Below are 25,475 nucleotides of genomic sequence, written 5' to 3'. Positions count from 1 at the left end.
TATCAGATGTGCCTTAATTTTACGTTACAGTAAAATTATATATTTATATGCTACATAATAAATATGTTAAGGGCCTAATTATTTTGACTCACTGTTGAAATTTAGCAGCCTTTGCTCCAAAATGCATTTCCTCTTCAAACTCCACCATAAATGACCGCTTTACAGGTTCCATGTCACAACAATATGTACGTTCTCACAAATGATTTGTATATATATTCATACTGATGATGACTTTTTTCTTTAATTGCATTTAAAGTTAATATTTATATGATTTATTTATCATTATGATGAACTTTCTTGACTGATTGAGGGTGACCATGGTTTATTTTAGCTTAAGTTATCTTAAGTTAGTTTCCACTTTCTCACGCACTCCAAATCATTATTACAGTTTACAAAAAATTAACTTCTGCAAATATTGCCTGCTTCCAATTAACACCCTGTCCAGTTTGTGGATTGCGTAAATAAACGCCCGTTTCTAATTCGAGCATTCATGTTACTGCACTGACATATTTAAGATAAACTTGTCTTTTATTTTCCCTGTCTCCCCACCCCCCACCCCACGCTTTGCCGCTAAGGAGTCCCGCACTTGGCCCGAGGTTAGCGGCACTCACTTTGATGGATACGTGCTTGACATACATGTGTGATTTATAAAAAAACAAAAAAAAATCATATCCTCCACAGTGAGACGTTATCTTCAAGGCGTCTTGTTGAGATGGGCTGGGGGGGAGACAGTGTGTGCTTTTATCAATGATCTGCTCTACTTTTTACCAGCATGGCAGCTTTCATCTAGTCAACCCCCTCCCTCCTCTAATAATGCGTGTGTGTTAAATGTTAAATACACTGTACGATTGCAATGTCCCCCAAAAATTCTATATACTGTATATTTATATATCCAAATGACTTCCTCTTCTGTTCCTGTTGTCAGGTGGTTTCAGCAGGGCTCCAACCCTCACACCAGATCCCAGGACTGGCTCTTTACTGGTGGATACTGGGACAGGGAGTACGCTCATCTACCAGACATTTACTAGCAAACATCATAGCCTCCATTTTACTCACCAGAATAATGTGCAAACGTTTAACTGTGGCCTTTAACTACTTTTCAATCATGTATTTACTGTGAAAACAAATGTTCATAATGAACTTTTAGCTCACTCTGTGTGTTTGTATGGTTTTAGCATGATTCTTTCTCATTTTAAATATTCTTAGGTATTTTTTTTTGTCTGTATATTAGCACACATTGAGCCACCAACAACAGAAATCACATCTTTCCCTAGATGGGTAGGTCAATTACACCTCAATGTCACATCAGGCTCAGCACGCCCCCTCATGGACGAAAGTAAAAGTGCAGCTCAAAGCACATTTTGTGATTTTAGTTGTAGAACTGCAGTGCATCATATTTCATACCTCTGATTTATGCTGAAACTATATGAGAAACACCTACCAATATTATGCAGTGCGGTTCATCAAGTACAACAACAAACAAAATATTAAATAACAATAGTCGGCCTCTCACCCGAAGACAGCTGGGATAGGCTCCAGCGCACCCGTGACTCACGTGAGGATAAGCGGTAGAAAATGAGTGAATGAAAGAATGTATTACTATTGTTATGATTGCAGATATTGTCTGTATATTGATTACAGAGAACATTGTTTTTATTGCAAAAGAAAGTGGACTTTTTAAACAACACACACAATTGTTGAATCAATTCAGAACTAGCATAACTCGTAGTAGTAGAACGCTGACTACACATCCTCCTCATGGTGCAGGGCATCTGTTGATATTAACATGGCCGACCACCCTCGCCCTCGTCTCAAATGCAACACGCCTGCCGTTAAGCGCCACATTTCGCAAGCAGCCCACAAATGGCGTTGTTGTCACAGAGGCACCATCGGCCTGTTGGGTGCCTGAAACAAAACATACAAAAATGTAAGAAAATATATATTTTTTTGTCTTTGTGAGACACCATAGCATAGGAATGTTGTGATACCTCCAATGTAAAGGGCATCCAGTATTGAGGAGTTGGAGGTGGACACTTCAGGTACGGCCTTCTTTTTCGATGTGGAGTCCACCGTTAGCTGGATAACTCGTTTGTGTTTGGAAACTGAGTGCAAAGAGGAAATGACATATGTGATTGTAATTATTTACAGATTGAAGTCATTTAATGTATGTGACCTTGACCTCTTATCCTGCCAGTTATTAATGATAACCACCAATATTAACATGGTGAGAGCTTTATTTCACTTCTTGATTGAAAATACTCAAATCTTTGTAATAAAGTTAATAACAAAGTGGAACCTTGAAAGTCAAAAGTCTGAATTCTTGACAATTTGGAATTTTACCGAAATGTGAGAAAACAGCCATACCCCGCTGGGGCGACATTGAGCATAAAAGACGAATGCAAAACAAAGATACTTCAAGATCCTCCAAACCCAGCCTGTAAGTATACATTTTTTATATATATATTCCCTATAAAGCAGTTAACTTATTTTTACACTTGAAATCAAACACCATTACACATCACTAAAGGGTGACTCGTTAAATTTTGGTTGATATTGATATTAAATGTTACTATTTATTGTTAAATTTTAATTAAACACTACAAAGGAGGATTAGGGTCACATTTAAACTTCATTTTAAAAGAGATACATGTTGAACGCTTGATATCACACCATAATACATACAACAAATTTTTAAATACTAAATTTGGGCCTACATCATCCTGATATGTACAGGTAATAATGTGTATGATGCCCAGAGTTTGACCCTGGAACAGATCATTCCACTCGCATCGTTTCCTATCGCAGGGGTGTGCAAACGGGAGCCACATCTTAGCTTTCTTATATGCCAATTTTTGGAGAAAAATAATGTTTTGACCAAATATTTGCAATTTTTATATACTGCCCTACACCTGTACTACACCTGCATACCTTTAATGATGTGATACTCTCCATCACAGAGTTCGGGGGGAGTCACTAAGATGCTGATATCTCCACTTCCATTATTGACAGTGACCCCCACCTAGTGAAAGACGGCAAAGTCACTCAAGGTCTCTTATTCATACATGCTGTCCAAAAAAGAGTGAGAGGTTACCTTGCTTTTAATTAAGAACACACTAAAGCTACTCTTGTAGCCTTCAAAATGGAAAATGAGGCCAGTCAAATGTTGAGGGCGCAGCTCGAACGTCAACACAAAATGAGAGCCCACAGTAAGGTAATCATCTAGAAATGGAATAACTCAATGGATTTTAAGGCAGATGGATGTTCAATAAGGTTACATTCATATGAGACATCAAACCTAAGATCATGTAACCTCCACCGAAGTAGGTCCCCGTCTCGGTGAGCCCCTCGGAGCAGGGCGATACCATGTTGCCCACCACAGGGTCCCCAACAGTTTGAGCGTTCATTTTGAGGTCACGTATGCAACCCAACATGCCGGTGAAGGGGATATTAGAACCCTGGTCGAGAAGATACATAGTATGTGAAGCAAGCACACATACTGTACCATCGATGCAGTTGGACCTGGACAGACTTTAGCAGTGTAGGCGCTCTGAGGGTGACCTCCCAGGTACACAAGACCGTGAAAGTCCAAAAATGAGCCCTCGTCGTGGGGCAAATATCCATCGGTCACACGGATACCATCCACGAGCAGATGGAATGTGCTTCTCTCCACGCTGCACTCTACCTGCCAAAAGAAACAGTCCTAAAGTCCCTTGGCTTGATTAATGCCTACAAGATGCTAATGTAATATAACAAATCCTAGAGCCTATACAGAGTCACCAGCAATGTTCATCTTATTTTTCTCTTGGAACATTCCCTGCGACAGTTATTTACTCTGTGCCAGTGTCCATCGTTGGTCATCTTCTTGTGGTGGATGACTCGCTTTTGTCCCAGTGTCATCTTGATCTTGCCGTTTGCCATGTACAGGGCCAGAAGGGGGACGGATCCTCTCCCTTCTACAAAAAGGAGAAGCCCCTTAGTGGACTGTGTCTTCACATCGAAGGAGAAGTGAGGCCTGAGAAGAAGACGAAAAGGAATTGTGAGCATCTGTCAGAGGACACATAGCCGAATGAACATAGGTAACATCATGCATTTCTTGTCTTCAGCAAGGATTATTTTGGTCTCTGGACGTGACCATCATGACATTACCTGTAATTAAGGTCCTGCTGAGGCAGCTGGTAACCAAGCCAGCTGTCAGCCTGTGAGAGCAGGTAGCCGCGGTGGTCAAGTCGCTGTTGGCGTCCACACTGACCATCTGTAGGTTCCAGATTGGTGTGTATCTAAGCAGAAATGGCAATTTGCTGAGAGATGCAGGAGCGCTTGTTGTTTTTAAGCCAAAACTGACAAGATGTTACTCAAAGATCCTTTATATGACAGGGGTGATGCTTTTTATAAGCACCTACTACAAAAACGCAACTCTTTTTGGCACCTACTGCAGAAACTCCAGTCAAAGATTGTCAACATGATGGGAGCACTGTACTGTTTTTTAGTATCTACTGGAAATATGGGAGTATATGGGAGAAATATGGGAGCCCTGTGCTGTTTTAAGTATCTTCTGCAAAAATGCCTGTCAAAGATCCTTTATACGACAGGAGAAAAGATCCTCTGTGCGACAGGAGTACTTCGCTGTTTTTAAGCGCTCACTGTAAAAACACAAGTCAAAGATCCTTTACGCGAAAGGAGCGTTCTGCTGTTTTTAAAGACCACTGCAAAAATGCTAGTCAAAGATCCTTTGACAGGACTGCTCTGCTGTTTTTGTTTTTAAGCACCCACTGTAGAAATGCTGGTCAAAGATTGTGTATATGACAGGAGCGCTGTACTGATTTTAGGAATCTGCTGCAATAATGCTTTTCAACGATGCTTTGTATGACAAAGGTCACTAGTCCAAGATCCTCTGACAGGAACACTCTGCTGTTTTAAAATACCGACTGTGTTTCAAAGATCCTTGTGATGACTTGGAACAATGTTTCACGGTCATGGGCCAGGATTGGCTTGTGGGCCGCCAGTTGAGTGGAACTGGCAAAGACAAAGTCAAATCAGCTCAAAGGATCTGACATGATTTATCGACTTTGCTTGAATATATTATATTCATTCATTCATTTTCTACCGCTTTTTCCTCATGAGGGTCGCGGGTGGTTGCTGGAGCCTATCCCAGCTGTCTTTGGGCGAGAGGTGGGGTACACCCTGGACTGGTCGCCAGCCAATCACAGGGCACATATAGACCAAAAACCATTCACACCCACATTCATACCTATGGACAATTTGGAGTCGCCAATTAACCTAGCATGTTTTTTGGAATGTGGGAGGAACCCGGAGAAAACCAACGCATGCACGGGGAGAACATGCAAACTCCACACAGAGATGGCCGAGGGTGGAATTGAACCCTGGTCTCCTAGCTGTGAGGTCTGCGACCGCCGTGCCACCCAATATATTACATATTGTTCGTAATTATGTTGTACGTAATCCAACGTTAAATTCGCAAAAATCGGTGCCAGCCACGACAAACTAGCTCGTAGCTCAGCCTCCTTTCTGGATGTGACATAATGAGGGTAATACCACTTAGCAAAGGCAGTAAATAAACGGTTGTTAAGGTAGTTTGTCGACTTGGTTCAGTATATTTTTCATCAAAATAGTTGTAATCATGCCAACATGTTGTGTTGCTGCTGGATGTTCATAGTGTCTAAATCATCACGGCTGGCGTCCTGAACTATAAATGTCATTTTTGCTTATTTACCATTCGCTTTCTACAAATCCAACAATGTAGAGCATAATTAGAAACAATATATAATATTTTCAAGCAAAGTTGATAAATCAATAGAGACCCTTTAACTTCTTTTACTAAACACACATTCTTCTGAGATCAGTTTGAAGTTAGAATACAGTTGAGTTACTGCAGGTGTTGGAGATGACAAGATGACTTACAGAATTGAGGTACTGGGGTCTTGTATCTACAACCGGGCGTCCAATCTGAGGTGGCAAGCTGAGGCTGCACTGACCGAGGGCGATGCCGCCCGTTGGCGACAGAGAGCTTAGATCCATTGGCGTAAAACTCTGAACCGACCTGTGTCACATGATAGATTTTTATGAAACATAACAGCCGGAGCCATCAGTATGAGATCTGCCCTTAAAAACCTGGAATAAATGTTAGCGATGCACCCTCTGAATTCCTCTGCTTCATTCACTATGCCATCCTCTTGTCTTCTATGAGCTGATTTTCCCTGCATGATGTTGTCTATGCTGAGCTCCAACCTGAGAACATGTATATTAGTACTGTGGGCGTGTATTATCATCTAATCAAGTAATGTATATAAATGTTACCTTGTTGGCAACCTTGCAGCACTCAAGTAGTGCCATCTTCCATCATTGTACCTTTCAGATGACATCAAGCTGTAATTAGCACTTTGGAATACCAGGTAGCCGTCTGACAGGGAAAGGTACACCGCGGCAGGGCCCTGCAGAACAGAAGAGAATGCAATCATCTGCAGGACTTATTGGAGACTTTTTCTGAGGTTTTTACCTGAGAGTCACTCCTGAGAATGACGCCATGTTTTTGTTTGCTCCTAAAGCCCAGAGACACTCGCTGGTGATCCCGTATGAATAATGAGTCAGCAGATAGGGATGAATGCACAGTAGCTGTACGAACTCCCTACATGAACCAAAGACATTTCTTTAATACCTTCCCAATACGATAGGAGATACTCATTCTCCCCCATTGTTTTGATCGCTTTGATTGATGCGTTCAATGCAGCTTTGTTTTACAATCTCCAGTACTCCAGTCATGTTGGATAAAATGAATCTCCCGATTGTATTAAATACCTGGAGACCCGTGTTTTCCTCCATTTGTTGGCTAGCATGTCTTTTACTACTGAAGTGTTCAATGCAGCTTGGTTTTTTTTGTGTCCACGAGTCCATGGTCCGTACCACTCTGTTTTCTTGTTGTCCTTAGACTCCTCTTGAATTAATTATCCTGTTGCTGTGCCTTAGCACTGGATACCACGGTGTTTATACTCCACAGTTTCCACTTTTTGGCTGCCCTCAGTCTCCTCTTGTGTCTCCTTACTATGGTTCAAAATTAAATACAGGAAACCCTACTCTTTCTCTATTGTTGTTTTAATGTGTGTCATTATTTTAATTCATGTGATGCATTCAATGAGGCTTGGTATTCTTGCATTACCATATTGAAATGGAAAACAAACTGCTCCAAAATGAGTTGAGATGGACACATGTAGTGGGGATGTACAAATCTGGCACCTATCACTTTGTCAGATATCCTTGAAAAATAAACAAAACATGTGACCAATAGACAACAATGCAGCCTTTTTCCTCACTGATTGATAAACTATAGTATATCAGATTTTCAAGTTTTCCATACACTCGTGGCAATGGAATGGAATGTTCCTAAATGGTGTTAGTGGATGATGAGCATGTTTTACCAGCTGTGTGACGGGACAGCCGTCACTGACACTCATTGTTATGTCGTATTGCACAATCTGGGCGTCAGCAGTCACATGGTCCATGCATCCTTTCAACGGTGGAGCTGTGATGTCATGTCTGAGGTTAAAGACACATGATGGATGTGTATATATTATATATTATATGTACGTATATATATTTCAACAATAATATTTTATCAACAGTCTTATCTTATCAATGTCTGACAATTAAAGTTCTATTAATCAAGTTTGGGTTTTTTGGTGACTGGAGAAGCACTAGGAATATTTATAGTGTATGTTCACGCTTGTGCACTGTTCTCTGATTGGTTGTTTCACAGGCACGATACCAGAGCAGCGCACTCTGAGTGGACAGCTACGGGGGCTGATACTGGACATGGTTAAACTCTATATTTTATCAGTATCACTGCCCTGGGCTTTGACATAGTATCATTTCAGCCTTTTCCCGTATCATTCATGGGCGGTTTCTAGGGTACAGGGCCAATTAATACTGTAGTATGTGATAATGTACACTATGTCATGTGTATCTGTGTTGTAGTTACCTCTCTCTGATGTATTCCGGCACACCTCCGATATAAAAACTCTTATACGGAGCGTGAATGTGACTTATGAAGATGTGCTTGTCTTCGTAATGGACCGTTACCTTGTCCTCTACGGTAATGGTGAAGTCTCTGTCCTGGAAGCAGACCCAGTTTATCAATATGACATATGGACAATGAAGTTGCTGTTGTGTCCTGAGCTCGTCTTACAAACAGCGACACTTTGTCATCGCTTTGAACTTGGCGCCGTCCACCCGCTTGTTGACCTTCAAGCACCAGATAGCCTCGGGCCACAAATAGGCACCAAAATGACTCCTGATGCAGGAGAAACACAACATGAAACACTAAAACATAATGACAGTTTTAACGCAGAAGATTTCTTCCTACGTTGTTGCCCATGTAGAACAACAAGGCGTTAGTCTCCCGGCTGTTTGTGTGGAACTTAAACAGTCGTCTCCTACTCTTGTGAGGTTCCTTCACAGAGGCCATGCTGTAGCCGCTTCCCTCGTAGTAATTGGACACCTCAGAGCGGGGTAACCTGGGCATGGACAGGCGGAGTTTCTTGTCAGCATTTCAATTTTACCACAGTTGGCTCTGCAAGCACCTACATTAGAGCATGCACGTCAGCCTCCATGTTGACTGCTTGCTTGTAGTTATAAAGGCAAAGTGGCTCATCGTTGATGTAGGACAGTTTTATGTAACCTCTGTATTTGGGGTAGCGCACCTCTGGAGGAGGCTGCAAGAGTCAGATTGCAAAAATGAGCTTTGTTAATTATTTTGATAGGCAAATTTTGTTTTCATGTATATAGTAAAAAAACATGTCTGGACATATTTATAAAAACATAATATGATTATATTCTTGTAATTTTCTGACATTATAAAAAAAATCACAACTTTCAAGTCGTATTAACTATTACTAGTGTAACATATTTCTACATCCTGCTTTAAAAAATTCCCACTTAAAATTAGGATTTTATTCCGGTAGTATTTTCACATTAGGCCTCTTCTTATAATCCTGATCCAACATTATTTTCATGGTAACAGCATTTACCTTAAAATCATCTGGATAGCCACCCACGTAGAACACAGTGTGCTGTGGATCCAGGTGAAGGATGCCGCTCATCATGTTTGAAAGGTAACGTTTCGGAGCATAATGGAGTGGCCACTGTGAGGTGAAATTTGCTGTGATGTTGACTTCAGCATCCTGGTAAACTCTGCCGGAATATTTGACACTAGAGTCAACAATTGGAAGATGTCAAGAACTATGAAAACACTAAGCTGGTGGATGCAACCTGTGGAAAACAACACGGTCGAAGTTGGAGGAGCTGGCGAAGGTCGTTATTTGGTTGGTTTCCACCTCGTGGATGACGCCGGCCAACTTGTAGACGCAAATCAACACATTACGCCTGATGGCCATGCCGAGGTAGTCTCCTGAAGCCTGAAATAGGACGAGACTGGACATCAGCTTCGCTGGTCTGCCGTGTTGACCGCTATAGCTGTTAACTCACGTCCTTCCTCCCCAGGTAGAACACAAACATGTTGTTGACCCTGCTGTGGTCAAACTTTTGGGAATTTTCTTCCACACTGAGGAGAAGATCGATGGCTGTGAATGCCTTTGCGTCCTCAATGTTCCTGGGTGACCGAAGCTCAATGTGACCCCTTCCACTGAAAGGGGTGGCAAGGGAGATCTGCAATCATGATGAAAGTTCAAGATGAAATCATGGAGGAAAAGTCATATTAAACTCTTCATATGATGGTGGTGCTGGTTTAAAAAAAGACATTAGCTATTTTGCATCTTTATTCTTGTTCAATTACTGGTATTAATTCATTCATAGTAATTTTTGGGCCCCAGTAAAGGGACCTTGGAATTGTCCTGACTTTTCCCCTTTATACCACACCCCAGGCCAATAGCACTCATAAATAAATGTTATACTTTGTAATTAATCATGTGATCTGCAATACTTGGCTGCATAAAACCTTTAAAACCAGAGCATCCTTACTTTATACTCAGCCAGGGCCGTTGACAGCTTTGGCTGGGTCCGGAACAAAATAATCTGAGTGCCCCCCCCTTGCCACACATACACACACCACGTTTATCTTTCACCTTGTCTTAGATATCATTCAAAATCAGCATTGTTGTTGCCTTGATATTACGTGAAACAGGTGTCAAACCAGGACAGAAAAAAGAAGATCATTCCTAGGAATACTTCACCCTGTTAAGATAGCTCCTTGTCTCCTGGACCAGTTCCTTGATTCTCTTGATGTTTTCTGTCAGGTTGTCACTAGGAGGCCACTTATCTCTGAGGGTCTCCACGTGTGCTAGCTTGGCTGTCACCAGTGGGAGCGCTTTGTTTAAAGTCCTCACTGAAATACACCATTGGTATAGCATTTGTAACATTTGACATGTGATAAAGATATCTGCAAAGTTTAGCATTAGACAAATCCTCAATGACAAGGCTCTTAGTGATGTGGCAAAAGTGATCACTAGATGTGGGTCCTATGCCCCACTGGAACACCCACTAATCCTTCCCCGGCCCTCGATACGCAGCTTTGTTGAAGATTTCAAAGTGTTAGCAAGGAGCATTTGTTTAGGTTTGAGGGAAAGCTAACTTTCCCAAAGAATCAGGTATCAGGCAGAAGTGGTTGGAGTTGATGATTCCCAGTCAGCAAGAGAAAAATATGGGACTGTTCTGTGAGTTGCTGAAAACCGATGCCTAACCGACTTTACTTGGTAATGTTAAGAGTCAGAAGCGCAAGCTGTAAGTAACAATGTATCAGTGTCCTAACTGTGTTTATTTTGTGTAAATAAGCAGTTGTCTGTGTCGCATTTATAGACTGTGCATACAGGGAGCGTTGTGCGAATTACGACCTCACCGATATCTGGAGTTGCTCATAGCCTTTTCCCACCACCAGTCGGTAGTCTACCAGTGTTTTAAAAACAAATTAAAAAAACATGAGTTTTTTTCATTTATTATGGCAGTCCTGCAAAGAACTACCGGTAAACCCTAATCACATTTTGAGTAGTTCTCCAAAGAAAGTGGGGTTCAGCAGTAGTACAGAAGTCTTCGGGAATGCTTGGGACTGGGACCAATCACAGCGGATTGGGCTTGCCTGGATGCAGGCTGTAAATTAAAACACACCCTTTTGGAAATCCAAGAAAATACAATTGGTATAGGTGCAGATCAAGAATGCTTTCTGTGTGTGTAGCTGCTCAATAGGAGTCCACAACTCAATACAAAGGGCCAAAAAATTAGCATAATAGGTCCCCTTTAAGGAGCATACTGTAAATAGAAGCTGACTGAGTTAGGTTAGTTTAGCAGAGCATGCTAGTACAGCCATGTATGTATGCAAGTCAGGATAGGTGAGTGTTTACATGGTGTTATGGCTTACCGCTTTAGTGTAAGCAAGCATTTTACAATGCACTTTGTGTAAATGTTTCAGATCATCAAACTAATTTAAATATCAGTCAAATATGACAACACAACTGAACACAAAATGCATTTATTATCATTTCCCATACATATATCTATATATTTCGTTCATATAAAATATAATGTTGAATGTTAAAAAGCAGTAAAGTTAAAAAAAACATATTTAATGTACTTGTAATTTCTAGAGCTAAAGCTCAGAATGTTTATATATGTTATTGAGGTCCTCATAAATAATGATCACTTACCAGCTTGGCGTGTGTCATTTAAAGCCACAATGGTGATGTTTAAAATTTCCTGTCTTATATTCTTCAGCCTGTGTGTCACATGACCAACAGTGGCGTTTGCAGTCCAGGCAGCCCTGTTGGCAGACTCTATCAGGGTGTCCATGTCCTCTAAAAATCAAGAACACAGTCCACCCACAGGGATTCTGGCAGTGGACGCTCCCTCACTTATGCAACAAAAGTGATTCACTGACCTTTTTGGAGCCGTTTCAGGTCACTGCTGGCTCTGGAGAGGTAAAATGGCATTGTTTCTGCGTTGTCTTTCTGCCTTTGCACACCTTCTTTGTGGATGTTGACTGACTGTGAGAGCACTGATCCATGCATGACATCATCACATCATCACATCATTCACAAACATGACAACCTGATTGAAAAAGTGTTATTTTCCATACTTTTGAGGACATTATGGGTGGTGTTGGCTCCTTCCCATAACAGAGTTGCATTATGGGTCAGTTCCGTTGTCACAGGCACATATCCCTGCATCATGTCCTAATTCACAGTAATAGAAAGGACTTTATAAAACATTATACCATCCCAACAAGTGACTCACCTTTAAGGTTTCGGTGGCGGCCATGTTGGATTGATGTGCAACCATTGCTGCCTCTTTCATGTTGGTTGTGATATTGTCAAACGCGTTTGCCTCACTGAGCTGCCTGGTGGTGTTGAATTCATGGAGGACTCTGCAATAACATTGAGAACAGAGATTGTTGTTGTTGTGTTGTATGCTAACATTTCCTATCGGGGCTCTATTGCATGAAAGCAGTGATTTCCAGCTTGGTCAGTCAGTCATTTTCTACCGCTTAACTTCACGAAGGTTGCGGGCGTGCTGGAGCCTATCACAGCTGTCTTTGGGTACACCCTGGACTGGTCGCCAGCCAATCACAGGGCACATACAGACAAACAACCATTCACACTCACATTCATACCTATGGACAATTTGGAAGTCGCCAATTAACCTAGCATGTTTTTGGAATGTGGGAGGAAGCCGGAGTATCCGGAGAAAACCCACGCATGCACGGGAGGAACATGAAAACTCACGAGCATAATGAATTAAAGTTGACTACATTATAATTAAAAAATATAAGAAAAAATATTTAAATCTTTCCCTCTGAGACAAACTTATTAATAAATTAGTGTATTTAAACAAACAAAGAACTCAGATGCAAAATTCACCCCTGGGATCATGTGCATAATAAATAATGTAGAGTATAATGAAGTATTTGAAAATAAATTAATAAATAAAATCTTAACCTCGGGGTGTCAGTGGTATAATAAATTATGCTGTATAACTTTTTTTTTTATTTAAATATGACTTTCCCTTGGGTCTATTGAACGAAGTCATGAAATGAAAATGGTAAATAATTCAATACATGAATAAATTAGGAGGAAAACTTCCCCTCGGGGATCGTTATTGTATCTTTTTTATTTAATACAAATAAATATATAATAGTTTCCATTAATTCCTTTCATTCATTCATTAAGTCCGTTCACTAGTATGTTTGCTAGATTACACAAAAATAATAGATTTGTGCAGAACTTTTTGAAAGTGTGGGGCTCTCCATTGAATTGGATAGCTTTCTAAAGTAGCTTGTCGACACGCCCAACAGGAGAGCACATGAAGTAAATGAAGAAACCAACTAGTAACCCACTGTTGCATGTCTGTGGCCAGTCTGCTGAGGTCCTCTGCATGCTTCTCAGCCTCGCTTATCATCTCCGCTTTGGCCAGGATATGGAAGATGCTATCAGTGCTCTTTAAGAGCTGCAGCTTGGCGCCGTCTAAATGAGCAGAGTCTTCCTCCAACACCTGCAGCACAGTAACCGGAAACTCATTCCAATGAACACAACAAAAACTACTCAAGGCGAAGACGCTTACTTACATGTTTGATACCTTCCAGCTTTGAAAAGATGTTGGTGATGTTGTCCATCTGAAGTGCAGTCCTCCCTCTCACAAGAATGAGAGAGTTTGTTTTCAGAGTGGCACGATGATGATGATGCTGGTGTTGGGCAGGTAATGTTAAACACACAATGGAAGTACTTCATGTATTATGAGCTGCACATGTGTTCAAGGTTACCTGCACGTGATGCAGGATGGAAGTGCTATTCAAATTAAGATCTTGTGTCCTTCTCACTGCGTCATCTGCACCTGATAGCAGATCAGCCATCTTCTTGAGAAGAACCTCTGAGGTCATCAGGGAGTTGGTAGTAGTTCTCTGGCTCTCTGTCAATTGGCTGGTTCCTGTGGTGGCCATCTTGTTTACTTTCTCCAATACTGAGGAGAACATCAAAGTACTGGTTTTAATATCAGTTAGTTCATACCTGGTTGTCATGTTGGCATTTATATTAGAGTAGATAGGACTACCATAATTCTTTTCATGACCTCCAGCTCACATTAGTTTAGCAGCTAGCAGCCAACAGGGCCAATGTTTGTTTGTTTCAGCTTTTTCCCGATTACGGAGTCCCCACAGCGGATCTTTTTTTTTCTCGTCCGCATACTGATTTTTGGCTTGAGCACTTTATATTCCGGGTGCCCTTTCCGATGAATACCAATGATGCTCACTAGTGGAGATTCGAAACCGGGGCATTTGCTGCCAAGTCCAGAATGTTAACCACTACACCAAGCCAACAGGGCCAATGGACATGTTAATAAAGACCATGTTGCCAAAGAGGGACACACTTTCCTGGACTTTAGGGAGTCCAGGAAAAATACATTGACATCAAAGTCAGAAGAATTCTTTTTTTCCAAAGCGTTCTAGCCAGACATATCGGAACCTAGAAGTGATTTCATGAAGTATAATATTGAGTGAACTTCAGTGACGTGTAAGGGTTGGAATCAGAAAGCCACTGCTGACCAGGCATCCACTCTATGGTCTGACCCCTTTGCAAAGCTATAATAAACTGCTCTAGCTCTGTCTGTATTTCAGACAGTCTCTTTCTTAGTTAGAATTATTTTTTTTCCCACAACAATGTCAATGGATATCTGATGCAAGTGGTCAATGAAAGGGGTCATGTGTTGGTTACATTTTTCTACTTCTTTACCTGTACTAATATTTAGTGCAGCCCAATGCTAAAGCTCAACAGTCTTACTTGTGTGTAAATTGAGCATCCTGCATGAAGAAAAAAAAGATATTAATCACATGTCTGTGCCTTCTTCCTCTCATGACGGGCTCGGCCTCTACGGGCAGCATATCCTCTCTCGTTCATTTCCTCTGCGACAAGACGCCGAGCCTCCTCTGTCATCATGGTGATTTCGTCTTTACCGTAGAGCGCGATGACATCTACAGCATCACTTGGGCGCTTTATTAAATCTGCCAAACAATAGCAGACATACCGTATCATTTGGGGTGACGTGTCATATATAGTATGTGTTGCGGCGGTGTCATAGTGTGTTTAATGGCATACCTTGTATCAATGCCAGGAGAGCGTTAGCATCACTGAATAGATTCTCTACCTTGATTTTTGTCTTCTCCCCATTCTGTAAGGCCTCCTTTGCATGTGAGGACACTTGAAGGGCCTACAAAGAAGACAAACTGTTTCTATATTGTTGAATACATCATCTTTAATCTGCAAGAATGTTCAACACACATGGTGTTACTTACATAAAGGAAAACCAGTTTTACTGTGTGATTTTTACTGCTACTTTATCTTCCAACAATGTAGTAAAATGTACAGATAATAAATAATGAATACATTGAGACAACATTTTCAACAGACTCATAAGTTGCAAATGTAGGATAGAGCCTCATTCTCATTCTACAACAGTGTAATTATAGCCAGGACATTTATTTACCTCAACTGTATGAGCTTGTTAGTGATCTTAATTTAATGATAATTAGGAGTGCATGACAAAATTGAAAGAAGTATGTAACATTATCATTAATGTCGTCAGCTAACTTTGTACTTTTTCTTAAGGGGCTTTCCAGGAATTCAAGACCCAAAAGGCATTGTGGAGAAATTTTAGTGCAGGTGTCAGGTGATTTATACCACGTCCATGAGCTGGTCTAAGTCTTCTCGGACCGTGTTGACGTCTTCTTCCTGTTGTTCAGTCTTAAGGTCCAGATGTTTCTTAGCAGTGAAGAACCTCTTCACCAGACTCTACAATACAGTAACAATACCAACTAATTTTAGGCCAAATTAGCAGTAGTTTTGTGAGGTGGATAGATACCTCTGTGACAGAGATGTTCTCCTGAAGGCTTCTCATCTTAGATATAGAACCAGAGATGCGATGGATGCTCTGAAGCTGCAGCAACAGCCTACGCAGGCCACTCTTATTACTCCTCAAGTGGAGCAGCAAAGCTTGGTGGCAGACCTCCAATCCTGTCACTTGATAACAAGTACAGAGGTGCAGCACTACTGTTACTGCAACCCTCTTGGTCCAATATCAAGCCTTTACTCTGATGATGGATTGTGGTTTTATATTAGTAGAAGTAACATGGAAAAGCCCACTATGTTCCTCAGAGTTGCTGTCACCAGATGAGATGCACTCTACGAGCAACATTGATGTATTAATACCAACAATATTTCTATAGCACCATTCTATTGTTTATTTTAAACACACAATACAATAATACCTCCTTTATCACCATTAACTGGTTCCAGAACCAACCTTGATTTTCCGTGAAATAGGATTATTTATTTATAAAACAGAATATTTTTGTAGTTAGAGCATAGAAAACCTGTTTCTGACTTCTGACCTTCTAAATATGTTTGTTTAGCAAGACATGACACCCCACAGTCACCTTTACACTGGGATTACCCAATATAACAGATATATTCAAGGCCGCACAGTGGAATGATTAGCATGTAGGCCACGCAGTCAGGGGATCGGGAAAGCGTTTGTGGGTTCTTTCCAGGTACTCCGGTTTCGTCCCACATTCCAAAAACATGTTAGGTTAATTGGCGACTCCATATTGTCCATAGGTATGAATGTGAGTGTGAATGGTTGTTTGTCTACATGTGCCCTGTGATTGGCTGGCGACCAGTCCAGGGTGTACCCTGCCTCTCGCCCGAAGTCACCTGGGATAGGCTCCAGTATACTCGTGAACCTATTGAGGATAAGCGTCATAGAAAATGGATGGATGGAATCAGAGAAAATAAGCTATTTAAAACATACATTTAAAACAATGTATGGTTGTGTCCAACCATACATTTTTTATACCGCTTATCCTCACGAGGGTCGCTGGTGTGCTGGAGCCAAAGCACTACCAATAGGAAGTGCCGCATAAGTAAAAATGACATCAGAAAGTTAGGTGGGTAGTATCTGTAAAGGGCCACCGTTCTTGGCAGAGGTCTCAAATCCACTGTTGGCAACCGTTCTATCCCTACTAAATATTTTACCTCCGGTCAGGGAATGACAAACATTCAGCCTGTCGTTGATGTTACATGGCTTACAGCTGCCTCCACGCACCATCGGGTTTCCGTAGTAACCAAATGCACATCTTCAACACAGGAAAATAACCAACAATGAATTGACTGTGTGGGTTTTTTTCTAATATAAATATGCAGATGTGCAGACAATGTGAGTCCACTTGCAACAAACCTCTCACATCTGGATCCTGCGTATCCAGGCTTACACAAGCATTCAACCACTCCAGAGCCAATGTCCTGGCAGGCCAACGCCCAGCTATAATGGAGAAGCAGCATGAGAACATACTGTATCTAGAGCAGGCTTGTATTATTACCTTGTACGTGCATTGTGGGTCTTGGACAAGGACTAACTTGTTCCAGGTAAAGGGACAAGGGCAAGCACGGCAGGTCTTGTTGGCAGCATCACCATAGTAACCCATTTGGCATCGCTCACAGTGGTCACCCGCGGAGTGGAATTGACAATTCTGGAGATTGTTCAGATAACATATCGCAGCATCTGCTTCAGAAACGTATACTGAGCCCAAGTTATGAAAATAAGCTGTGAAAATAAAAAATGAGTAGCTCTTGGCCATTTTCATTTTGTAAAAGTAGCTCTCACAAGAAAAAAACCTTGGTGACCCCTAATATAGCCAGTAGTACATTCAAACATTTATACTTCATCTATGTGATCGGTATTAGTATCAGCCGATTTCACAGACGATCGGGATTGGTATTGGTAGCATAAAACCCAGATCGGGACATCCCTGTTTATTATAGTTTTCCATTTATAGTTTTACAATTCATATAAATACACACAAATGATGAATGAAAGGGATACATGAACATCTAAGTTTACTTTGAAGAACTGATTCTTGATGTAAGTGCTCCCGAAGACACAATGTGGCAGCGAGACACAGCACAAGTACACCACCTTCCTGTTTTGCCATGCAGCCATTTTGATTAAGGAGAAAAACTCTATTGAATTTAATTAGTTTCATGAAATAACTCAGAACAAATGGAAAAATAGTTATGTTCATTTATCCCCTTTATTCATCATTTATTTGCTTTTAGAATTGTTCCATACATGTAAAACTATTGAAAAAAAAATGTGTTTTATGTTGAGTCAACCGATGTAGCTGACTTCCGGGAGCTATGTTGTTTGCAAGCTAGCTTTTTGGTTAGAAGCTATGGACGTTTGATCATAAAAAAACAGTTGGACTTATGTAGTTTATGTGTTGTATTGTAAGCTAACTGGAAAATGAACATACAAACATGTAAAATGATAGTTACAGCTCCACAAACGACCCAGATACTGCTTCAGTCGCTATTGTTGACCACTACAACTATACAGGAAGCTAAATAGCTTGTCAGCAAGAGCAACACTCCCCCTAGCGTTTTGGCAGATAACTACAAGTCACAAACTCAGCTGAAACAGGATCAAGCGTTACACTGGAATGAAGCTTTAAGCGTTTGTGCGTGTACCAACCACACATTTCCCTGTACCCTCGTCACACTCCTTTGAGAGTCCACTGCATCTGCAAGGCACACATTGACCTTGCTTCGGTCCAGTCCAATCTCTGTAGAAGCCTGAAGCGCACTTCTGCAAGGACACACATACACATATATACTCAAACACTGATTGTGGGTCAATAAACACGAGCAAACACTCTCCAACACCGCTTGAACCAACCATGATGAATCATCATGGCACAGTAATCAGAGCGCAGAGTGATACATTGCACCTGGATGGGCTGTTAAATCCTTGTGTCACACTTACTAGCAGCTCTATTTGTCACACGCTCCGATACGGCAACTTGTGGCTCAATGAGAGAGTCACAAAAAAACACAAGAAAAAGCATTTGTGTCAACATGCATTATAAAATAAGGGAAACATAATGGAAATTCTAATCGGCCACGAGAGACAGGAAGGCGCTGTAAAGGAATGGCAAATATAGTTTCTCTGTGAAAATGGGAGGGTAGTGTATAAAAAAGTCAAACAAAAAGAATAAATCTGTCTTTTGTGGCTAAATAAGAGAGGCAACCTTATGAGTTTGATGAAGTCCATAACTCAACAAAATGATTGACCATATTTGATAAATAATAATCTATTTGGGCTGCACGGCGGCCTCACAGCTAGGAGACCCGAGTTCAGTTCCACCCTCGGCCATCTCTGTGTGGAGTTTGCATGTTCTCCCCGTGCATGCGTGGGTTTTCTCCGGGTACTCCGGCTTCCTCCCACATTCCAAAAACATGCTTGGTTAATTGGCGACTCCAAATTGTCCATAGGTATGAATGTGAGTGTGAATGGTTGTTTGTGTGCCCTCTGATTGGCTGGCGACCAGTCCAGGGTGTACACCGCCTCTCGCCAGAAGACAGCTGGGATAGGCTCCAGCATGCCCGCGACCCTCGTGAGGATAAGCGGTAGAAAATGAATTAATGAATGAATAAAGTGAGTGAATGCACTTACACCCTCAAAATACTGTGTAAGTATGTGTGTTTATGTATTTAAAACGGGACTCTGCATATTCATGAACACTTACGTACATGTAAATATGCCAGAAATTGCAAAAGGCTACTTTACATCTGTAGTCCCTGGCAAAAGGAAGAAACCAAACCATCACAAAAACAATGAGAGTACATGGACAGTAAAATAAAAGAAAAAGAAACACAATAACGACTGTGGAAGTGTGCTCACACAGCCTGTATGGGAGTAGAACCATGGGATTTCTTACAGCCAATCAGTGAGTGCTTTATTACATCGCTACAATATGGGAGTAGTTGCATTTGAAGTAACATGAGTGGTCACCTTCCAGCAGATTGATCTACTTCTGCTGGTTGCGCTATTCAGCTGTTGATGTGAAAATTCTTCATGTTATACTTGCTGTGTTGTTTACAATAAACGTATCAGCTGTGTTAATACAAGTTGAGCAGTACTGCTATTCCAACATTGGTTCTGTTGCTGCAGTTGTTCAATATGCTAATTAATAAATGAACATATGCTCCCTGCCACTCCATTCATGCACTCCAAGTCATTATTTCATAATTCATTATAAGTTTTAAAAAGTACTTGAGATGTATGAGTTTTGTCAGAGGCCATCCTTATCTGCCATATTTTTTGATACAGCTCTTATATTGAATAAGATCGCGTACCTGATAAAAATGAAGTCAATATTACCTGTCCGACGACACCTCCTGTGTGGTTGCTGAGAGATGGATCACAGAAGCGTCTAGTGCTGCATGGCCTCTGGTGCACAGCAAAGGTTCTAACAGATGCAAAAGAGAGCACCCGCAGCCAAAGTACGGCACAAAACAAGAATATCAATTTCCTCGACATGATTCATTCGTCCATTTAGGCGCATTAGCAATGCCGAGCCTTCTTCTTAGGTCAACTTAGGTGAACCTTGGAGCTTTTTGCAGGAGACAGGCAGGACGTAGCGGAAGGGAAAGTGAGGGAAAGTGCAGACAGGTGTGCATTAAGGGTTCAAAGTTCAGTGAGGTGTGGTTGAACACAGAACACAGAGAAGAAGGAGAAAAGTACACTTGGAAGACAATGCAACCATTTTAATATTTCTCCTGCAAATCAAGACGAGTTGAAAAATGGGAACAGAAAACATTTTTTTGCAGTACAACCGCCATAAATCCAATTGCATTTGTCAGCTTTTAGACATGGATGTACCGTAGAACATCAAATCACAGCACAGGATACAAAGCGTAGCTGGCTATGCTGCTCATCTCTGATCATCCTCATGTCGCCGCCTTCACCCCAGCTGCTACCCCAACTGGAAATTCAACAGAAATGAAAGGAACACCAAGTTGAGGGGTATTTTAGGTATTGTTTGGAGGAGAAGGGTACCGACCTGTTTTTAATGATCCAGTAGTCTCGCCCTCCTTCAGCACGAACGCCAACCAGCAGCACGGCGTGGCTCACATTGTTGGGGTTGCAATAAGGCTTGTCATATATTCATGATTAATATTCATTAATAGTTTGATAGTTCAATAGTTAGATTACATAGAACTAATTTCTAATTTAATAAAAAAAATAATTTCCACTAATTTCCACAAAACTTTGTAGAGAGGTGGAACATGGGCTGAAGAAGGTTCAGTTAAATACTCCTTGTAAATGTAGTCTCCAGCATACCTGCGACCCTATTGAGGGTAAGTGGTAAAGTGCCATGTGGTTAAAAACAGGGCTTCACCTTTTTCACATTTTGTTATGTTACACTCTTATCCAAAATTTAATAAATTCATTTTTCCCTCAAAATTCTACACCAAACACTCCACAATGACGGCATGACAAATATTTTAATATGTGCACATTTAAAATATAAAAACTAAGAACATGCACATCTACATAAATATTCACAGCAAGTACATGGGCCCGCCTCATGACCCCGCCTCTCGCCCAAAGACAGCTGGGATAGGCTCCAGCACCCCCCGCGACCCTCGTGAGGATAAGCGGTAGAAAATTAATGAATGAATGAACGAGGGATTATTGTAATACATTTTCCAATAAGATAGTAACAAAACCAAATGTGGGAAAAAAAATCATACTTTCGGAACACACTGATTTTTGTATGTGGGGCTATATGTCATATAATTTACTATTTTACTGCATATATTACTATACGTGATGTAGAAAAGGTAATTAAACAAAAACGGTGTGTATTTGATGTGAGAGAACTACTTCCGGGCGGGTTTACCAACTTTTGCGTGTGTCAGCAGCGCACCCCAGCGGCCAAAAGGTGAAGCTCCATGCAGCAATGCAGTAAAGGAAGAGTAGCTTGCTTGCTGACTGCATGTCTGTCGTGCAGGTTGGGACGTTCACCTACACCCCAAACAAGGGACAGCAAAGCCGCTCAGGATGAACGACAAGGACGAAACATGAGACGCGAATGAAGACAGCAGGATGTCTTTTAAGGTCAAATTTCTGTTGTATGTGCTGCACAACTACTCTCTCTTGTAACATGTCTGTGCGTCTCGCATGTGTAATTTGATTGGCTGTTTGCTGACCCGACAGTGTTTGCGTATGCATTTATTTCTTTATACCCATTACATATCAGAAATATTGGATGGTTGCATTTGTGTTTATGTATGTGTGTGTTTGTGTGTGTGTGTGCCCTCTAGAAGGACACACCGCTGTCCAATGCTGTGTTCTGGGCCGCCCACAAGGGGAACCTGGCTCTACTCCAGCTGCTGCTCAACAGTGGACGTGTGGACGTAGACTGCAAAGATAAAGTATAAGCTCTATAACCATTTAACAAAAAAGTGCATAAACGCCGACAGAGATACCTGTACACACATACTTATACACAGTCACAGTATACTGTTGTGCAGTTCTCTGCACAACTTACCGACTTATCCATCATGTCATTATGCTATTGGCATGCTATTGTCACAGTGATAATGATGTCACAATATTGTGTGTCACTGTCATTCTGTTTACTATCATGGTTCATATCTTCGTTACTACTGTTACTTTCAGTTATATACTGTTTTTATTGTGTTTTTAGTTTTAGTTTATTATTAAAAGCTGTATGCAGCAATTCAAATAAATGAAGCTGGCCAGACTCATTCATCCATTCATTCATTCATTTTATATCGCTTTTTCCTCACGAGGGTTGCAGGGGGTGCTGGAGCCTATCCCAGCTGTCTTCGGGCGAGAGGCGGGGTACACCCTGGACTCATCTCCAGCCAATCACAGGGCACATATAGACAAACAACCATTCACACTCACATTCATACCTATGGACAATTTGGAGTCGACAATTAACCTAGCATGTTTTTGGAATGTGGGAGGAAACCGGAGTACCCGGAGAAAACCCACGCATGCACGGGGAGAACATGCAAACTCCACACAGAGATGGCCGAGGGTGGAATTGAACCCTGATCTCCTAGCTGTGAGGTCTGCGCGCTAACCACTCGACCTCTGTGCGCTGGCCAGACTCATGTTTTTTTATTATAATGACTTCATTTGATTTGATTTTATGACTGTTCTACTATCACTATTTGCTTTCAGTGTGGAACCACAGCCGTGATGGTGGCGTCCTACAGCGGCCACAGAGAGTGTGTCAAAGAACTCATCATGCAAGGAGCTGATATCAACTACCAGAGAGAGGTATGATGATGGAAAAATATACCTTGACATTACATACAAACACAAGTCAGAATTATTGATACAACTCTTGTATTGCACATTATCAGTGTACCTAATGTTGGTGTGTGTCACAGTATGAATAAAACTTTCTTTATGGTTCTCTCCAGACAGGTTCGACCGCTCTGTTCTTCGCCTCCCAGCAAGGTCACAATGACGTTGTCAAGCTCCTCTTTGAATTTGGAGCTTCCACTGAATTCCAGACAAAGGTGAGCTGGGCTGATTACATGATGTATATGTTGGACATAAAGCGATACAGCATCGCATCACGGTTTCACCTCTGGTCTTTTGGCAGGAAGGAGGCACTGCTCTCACTGCTGCGTCGCAGCACGGCCATGCCAAAGTGGTGGAGACGCTGTTGAAGAATGGCGCCAACGTTCACGATGAGCTGAATGTTAGCATGGTTTGGCTGTTTGATCTAATGCGAGTGTCTCAGCCTCTGGAATCCAGTCTGTCTGGTTCCTGCTGGTCTTGCTGAGCCACACCAAAGACACACTCACATGTAAAGTAGTTATTTAGACATGCTGTATACATGTACAGTGGAACCCACATAATGAACAATTTACCCATAGGAAGTTCATTCATTCATAATTTATTTCTACCGCTTATCCTCACTAGGGTCACAGGTGTGCTGGAGCCTATCCCAGCTGTTTTGGGCGAGAGGCGGGGTACACCCTGTACTCATCTCCAGCCAATCACAGGGCACATATAGACAAACAACCATTCACACTCACATTCATACCTATGGACAATTTGGAGTCACCAATTAACCTAGCATGTTTTTGGAATGTGGGAGGAAACCGGAGTTCCCGGAGAAAACCCACGCATGCACGGGGAGAACATGCAAACTCCACACAGAGATGGCCGAGGATGGAATCGAACTAGCTCTGTGGCCTGTGCGCTAACCACTTTCTCACAATAACCAGTGAGCTTGTTAGCTTAGACCTACTTTCATAACTGTGAGCAGCGATCACAAGTGCCCACCTTTGGCTCCAATGTGACATGATAGTAAATTAATTAGCATTCCACTTACGCCTTCTATAGGCTGGTGGAAGTTGACTGATACACGCTGATGAACACACTTCATTTGGCAATGCAATCACTATTGTGCATGTTATTATAATACCTATTGTAAGATGTTTTTGTACCTTAGGACGGGGCCACTCCGCTGTTCCTGGCGGCGCAGGGGGGTCATGTGACCGTCATCCGCCACCTGCTGGCATCTGGTGCCAAGGTGAATCATCCAAGAGAGGTACTGGCAAACCTTATTGTTCTGTTGATGAATTGTATGGCTTCATAATACTTCTCTTTCCATCCTGCAGGATGGCACTGCCCCCCTGTGGATGGCAGCCCAGATGGGACACAGTGACGCGGTGAGAGTGCTCCTTTTACGTGGTGCAGATAGGGACGCCTACAGAGAAGTATGTGCCTCATTGGAAGATTACTGCAATGCTTATAGAATACTAAATAGGATGTATGCTGCTGATGCTTTTCTGATTTGAAATTGTCTGTGTCACCAGGATGGCTCCACAGCGTTATTTAAAGCGGCTATGAAGGGACACAATGATGTCATCGAGGAGCTACTCAAGTTTTCTCCTTCACTTGGCCTCCTCAAGGTAGTCCCAACAAAATGATGGTTAATTAAAGCGGTGTTAATTGAAGCATTTATGGTACTTTTGTTATCTTTCTTTGTCCCCAGAATGGCTCCACGGCCCTCCATGCTGCTGTCCTGGGAGGGAATTTCCAAAGTGTTCAACTTCTGCTCCGCGCCAATGCAGACCCCATGCTTGCCAACAAGGTAGCGAACATGCAGACCTTTCAGGCAAATAACAACAACCCCATTTTTGCTCCTGTATTTTTTTTACAGAATAATGAATTCCCGGCTGATGTGACCAAAAGCCAACGTATACTGAGAGCTTTGCGCCCGAAAGCCTTAAACGTGGCCGTGGATGCCAATCATGGCTCCTGCTTGCGCATCTGCCTGCACTGAAAGGAGAGCAAAACTGTGTCAAAACGACAATAAAGCATACATACATTATCTTGTGCTTGCTTAAACTGGGCCTGCAGTGGAACTGCCATAACTGAATTCTATGTAGTACAGCACAAATAACAATCCAGGCAAAATGTGTACCATCACTATCATGTTTGTCATAATAGTTCAGTATTTTTATCACTCTTGATTTGGCTTTTTGATACATCCATTACAGTTTATGTTTAATAAGTAATAGTCTGCATGTTTTTGGATGTAAATAATAAAATCCAGACGCAAACAGGGTGATTCC

At 41.7% G+C, this 25,475-nt stretch overlaps 3 protein-coding genes across 11 annotated transcripts in view; 2 read left to right on the top strand and 1 right to left on the bottom strand.

Annotated features, from left to right (window-relative positions):
* The window catches only part of osbpl1a (oxysterol binding protein-like 1A), a 40,314-nt gene extending 37,809 nt beyond the window's left edge, over positions 1–2,505 (top strand). For 2 of the 8 annotated variants that reach the window (XM_058073043.2, XM_058073042.2), the window contains 2 exons: positions 576–596; positions 926–2,500. In XM_058073043.2, the coding sequence (XP_057929026.2) occupies positions 576–596; positions 926–1,028 (124 nt within the window). In that variant the 3' untranslated portion in view covers positions 1,029–2,500. Of the gene's footprint in view, positions 1–575; positions 597–925 lie in introns of all 8 variants that reach the window. The other 6 variants (XM_058073039.2, XM_058073037.2, XM_058073040.2 and 3 more) reach the window with 6 other exon arrangements.
* LOC131129448 (laminin subunit alpha-3) lies at positions 1,654–13,965 on the bottom strand. 2 transcript variants are annotated; one of them, XM_078790100.1, is made up of 25 exons: positions 13,772–13,965; positions 13,577–13,693; positions 13,349–13,503; positions 12,092–12,379; positions 11,894–12,010; positions 11,664–11,810; positions 10,200–10,351; positions 9,280–9,675; positions 9,039–9,201; positions 8,596–8,723; positions 8,375–8,525; positions 8,198–8,302; positions 7,991–8,124; positions 7,431–7,548; positions 6,515–6,643; positions 6,316–6,449; positions 6,130–6,246; positions 5,920–6,058; positions 4,147–4,277; positions 3,832–4,012; positions 3,530–3,682; positions 3,092–3,455; positions 2,929–3,019; positions 1,989–2,102; positions 1,654–1,905 (listed from the first exon to the last, which is right to left on the bottom strand). In XM_078790100.1, the coding sequence occupies exons 8-22, from the start codon at positions 9,447–9,449 to the stop codon at positions 3,246–3,248; spliced, it is 2,163 nt and encodes a 720-aa protein (XP_078646226.1). In that variant the 5' UTR covers positions 9,450–9,675; positions 10,200–10,351; positions 11,664–11,810; positions 11,894–12,010; positions 12,092–12,379; positions 13,349–13,503; positions 13,577–13,693; positions 13,772–13,965; the 3' UTR covers positions 1,654–1,905; positions 1,989–2,102; positions 2,929–3,019; positions 3,092–3,245. The 2 variants fall into 2 exon arrangements, with proteins under 2 accessions (XP_078646226.1, XP_078646227.1); XM_078790101.1 differs by lacking the exons at positions 1,654–1,905; positions 1,989–2,102; positions 2,929–3,019 and having other exon boundaries at positions 3,311–3,455; positions 3,530–3,678.
* A 7,827-nt stretch (positions 13,966–21,792) lies between these two features.
* Positions 21,793–25,462, top strand: ankrd29 (ankyrin repeat domain 29). The gene is made up of 10 exons (XM_058073384.2): positions 21,793–21,960; positions 22,167–22,277; positions 23,059–23,157; positions 23,304–23,402; positions 23,489–23,587; positions 24,347–24,445; positions 24,516–24,614; positions 24,714–24,809; positions 24,893–24,991; positions 25,061–25,462. The coding sequence occupies exons 1-10, from the start codon at positions 21,949–21,951 to the stop codon at positions 25,181–25,183; spliced, it is 936 nt and encodes a 311-aa protein (XP_057929367.2). The 5' UTR covers positions 21,793–21,948; the 3' UTR covers positions 25,184–25,462.
* Positions 25,463–25,475: the final 13 nt, after the last annotated feature.

This window comes from Doryrhamphus excisus, linkage group LG4 (genome assembly GCF_037039965.1).
Source record: "Doryrhamphus excisus strain RoL-2023G ecotype Guam linkage group LG4, RoL_Dexc_Guam_v1.1, whole genome shotgun sequence".
NCBI lineage: Eukaryota > Metazoa > Chordata > Actinopteri > Syngnathiformes > Syngnathidae > Doryrhamphus > Doryrhamphus excisus.
This window is presented reverse-complemented; position numbering and strand designations above follow the sequence as displayed.

Excerpts from the sequence above, each read along its gene's own strand:
- LOC131129448 (XM_078790100.1), bottom strand. The coding sequence starts at position 9,449 with ATGTCCAGTCTCGTCCTATTTCAGGCTTCAGGAGACTACCTCGGCATG. Across the intron at positions 6,450-6,514 it reads TTCTCAGGAGTGACTCTCAG|GGCCCTGCCGCGGTGTACCT; the intron begins GTAAAAACCTCA and ends TCTGTTCTGCAG. Across the intron at positions 4,278-5,919 it reads GACCCCAGTACCTCAATTCT|ATACACACCAATCTGGAACC; the intron begins GTAAGTCATCTT and ends ATTTCTGCTTAG.
- ankrd29 (XM_058073384.2), top strand. Across the intron at positions 23,158-23,303 it reads ATATCAACTACCAGAGAGAG|ACAGGTTCGACCGCTCTGTT; the intron begins GTATGATGATGG and ends GGTTCTCTCCAG. Across the intron at positions 24,992-25,060 it reads ACCCCATGCTTGCCAACAAG|AATAATGAATTCCCGGCTGA; the intron begins GTAGCGAACATG and ends TTTTTTTTACAG.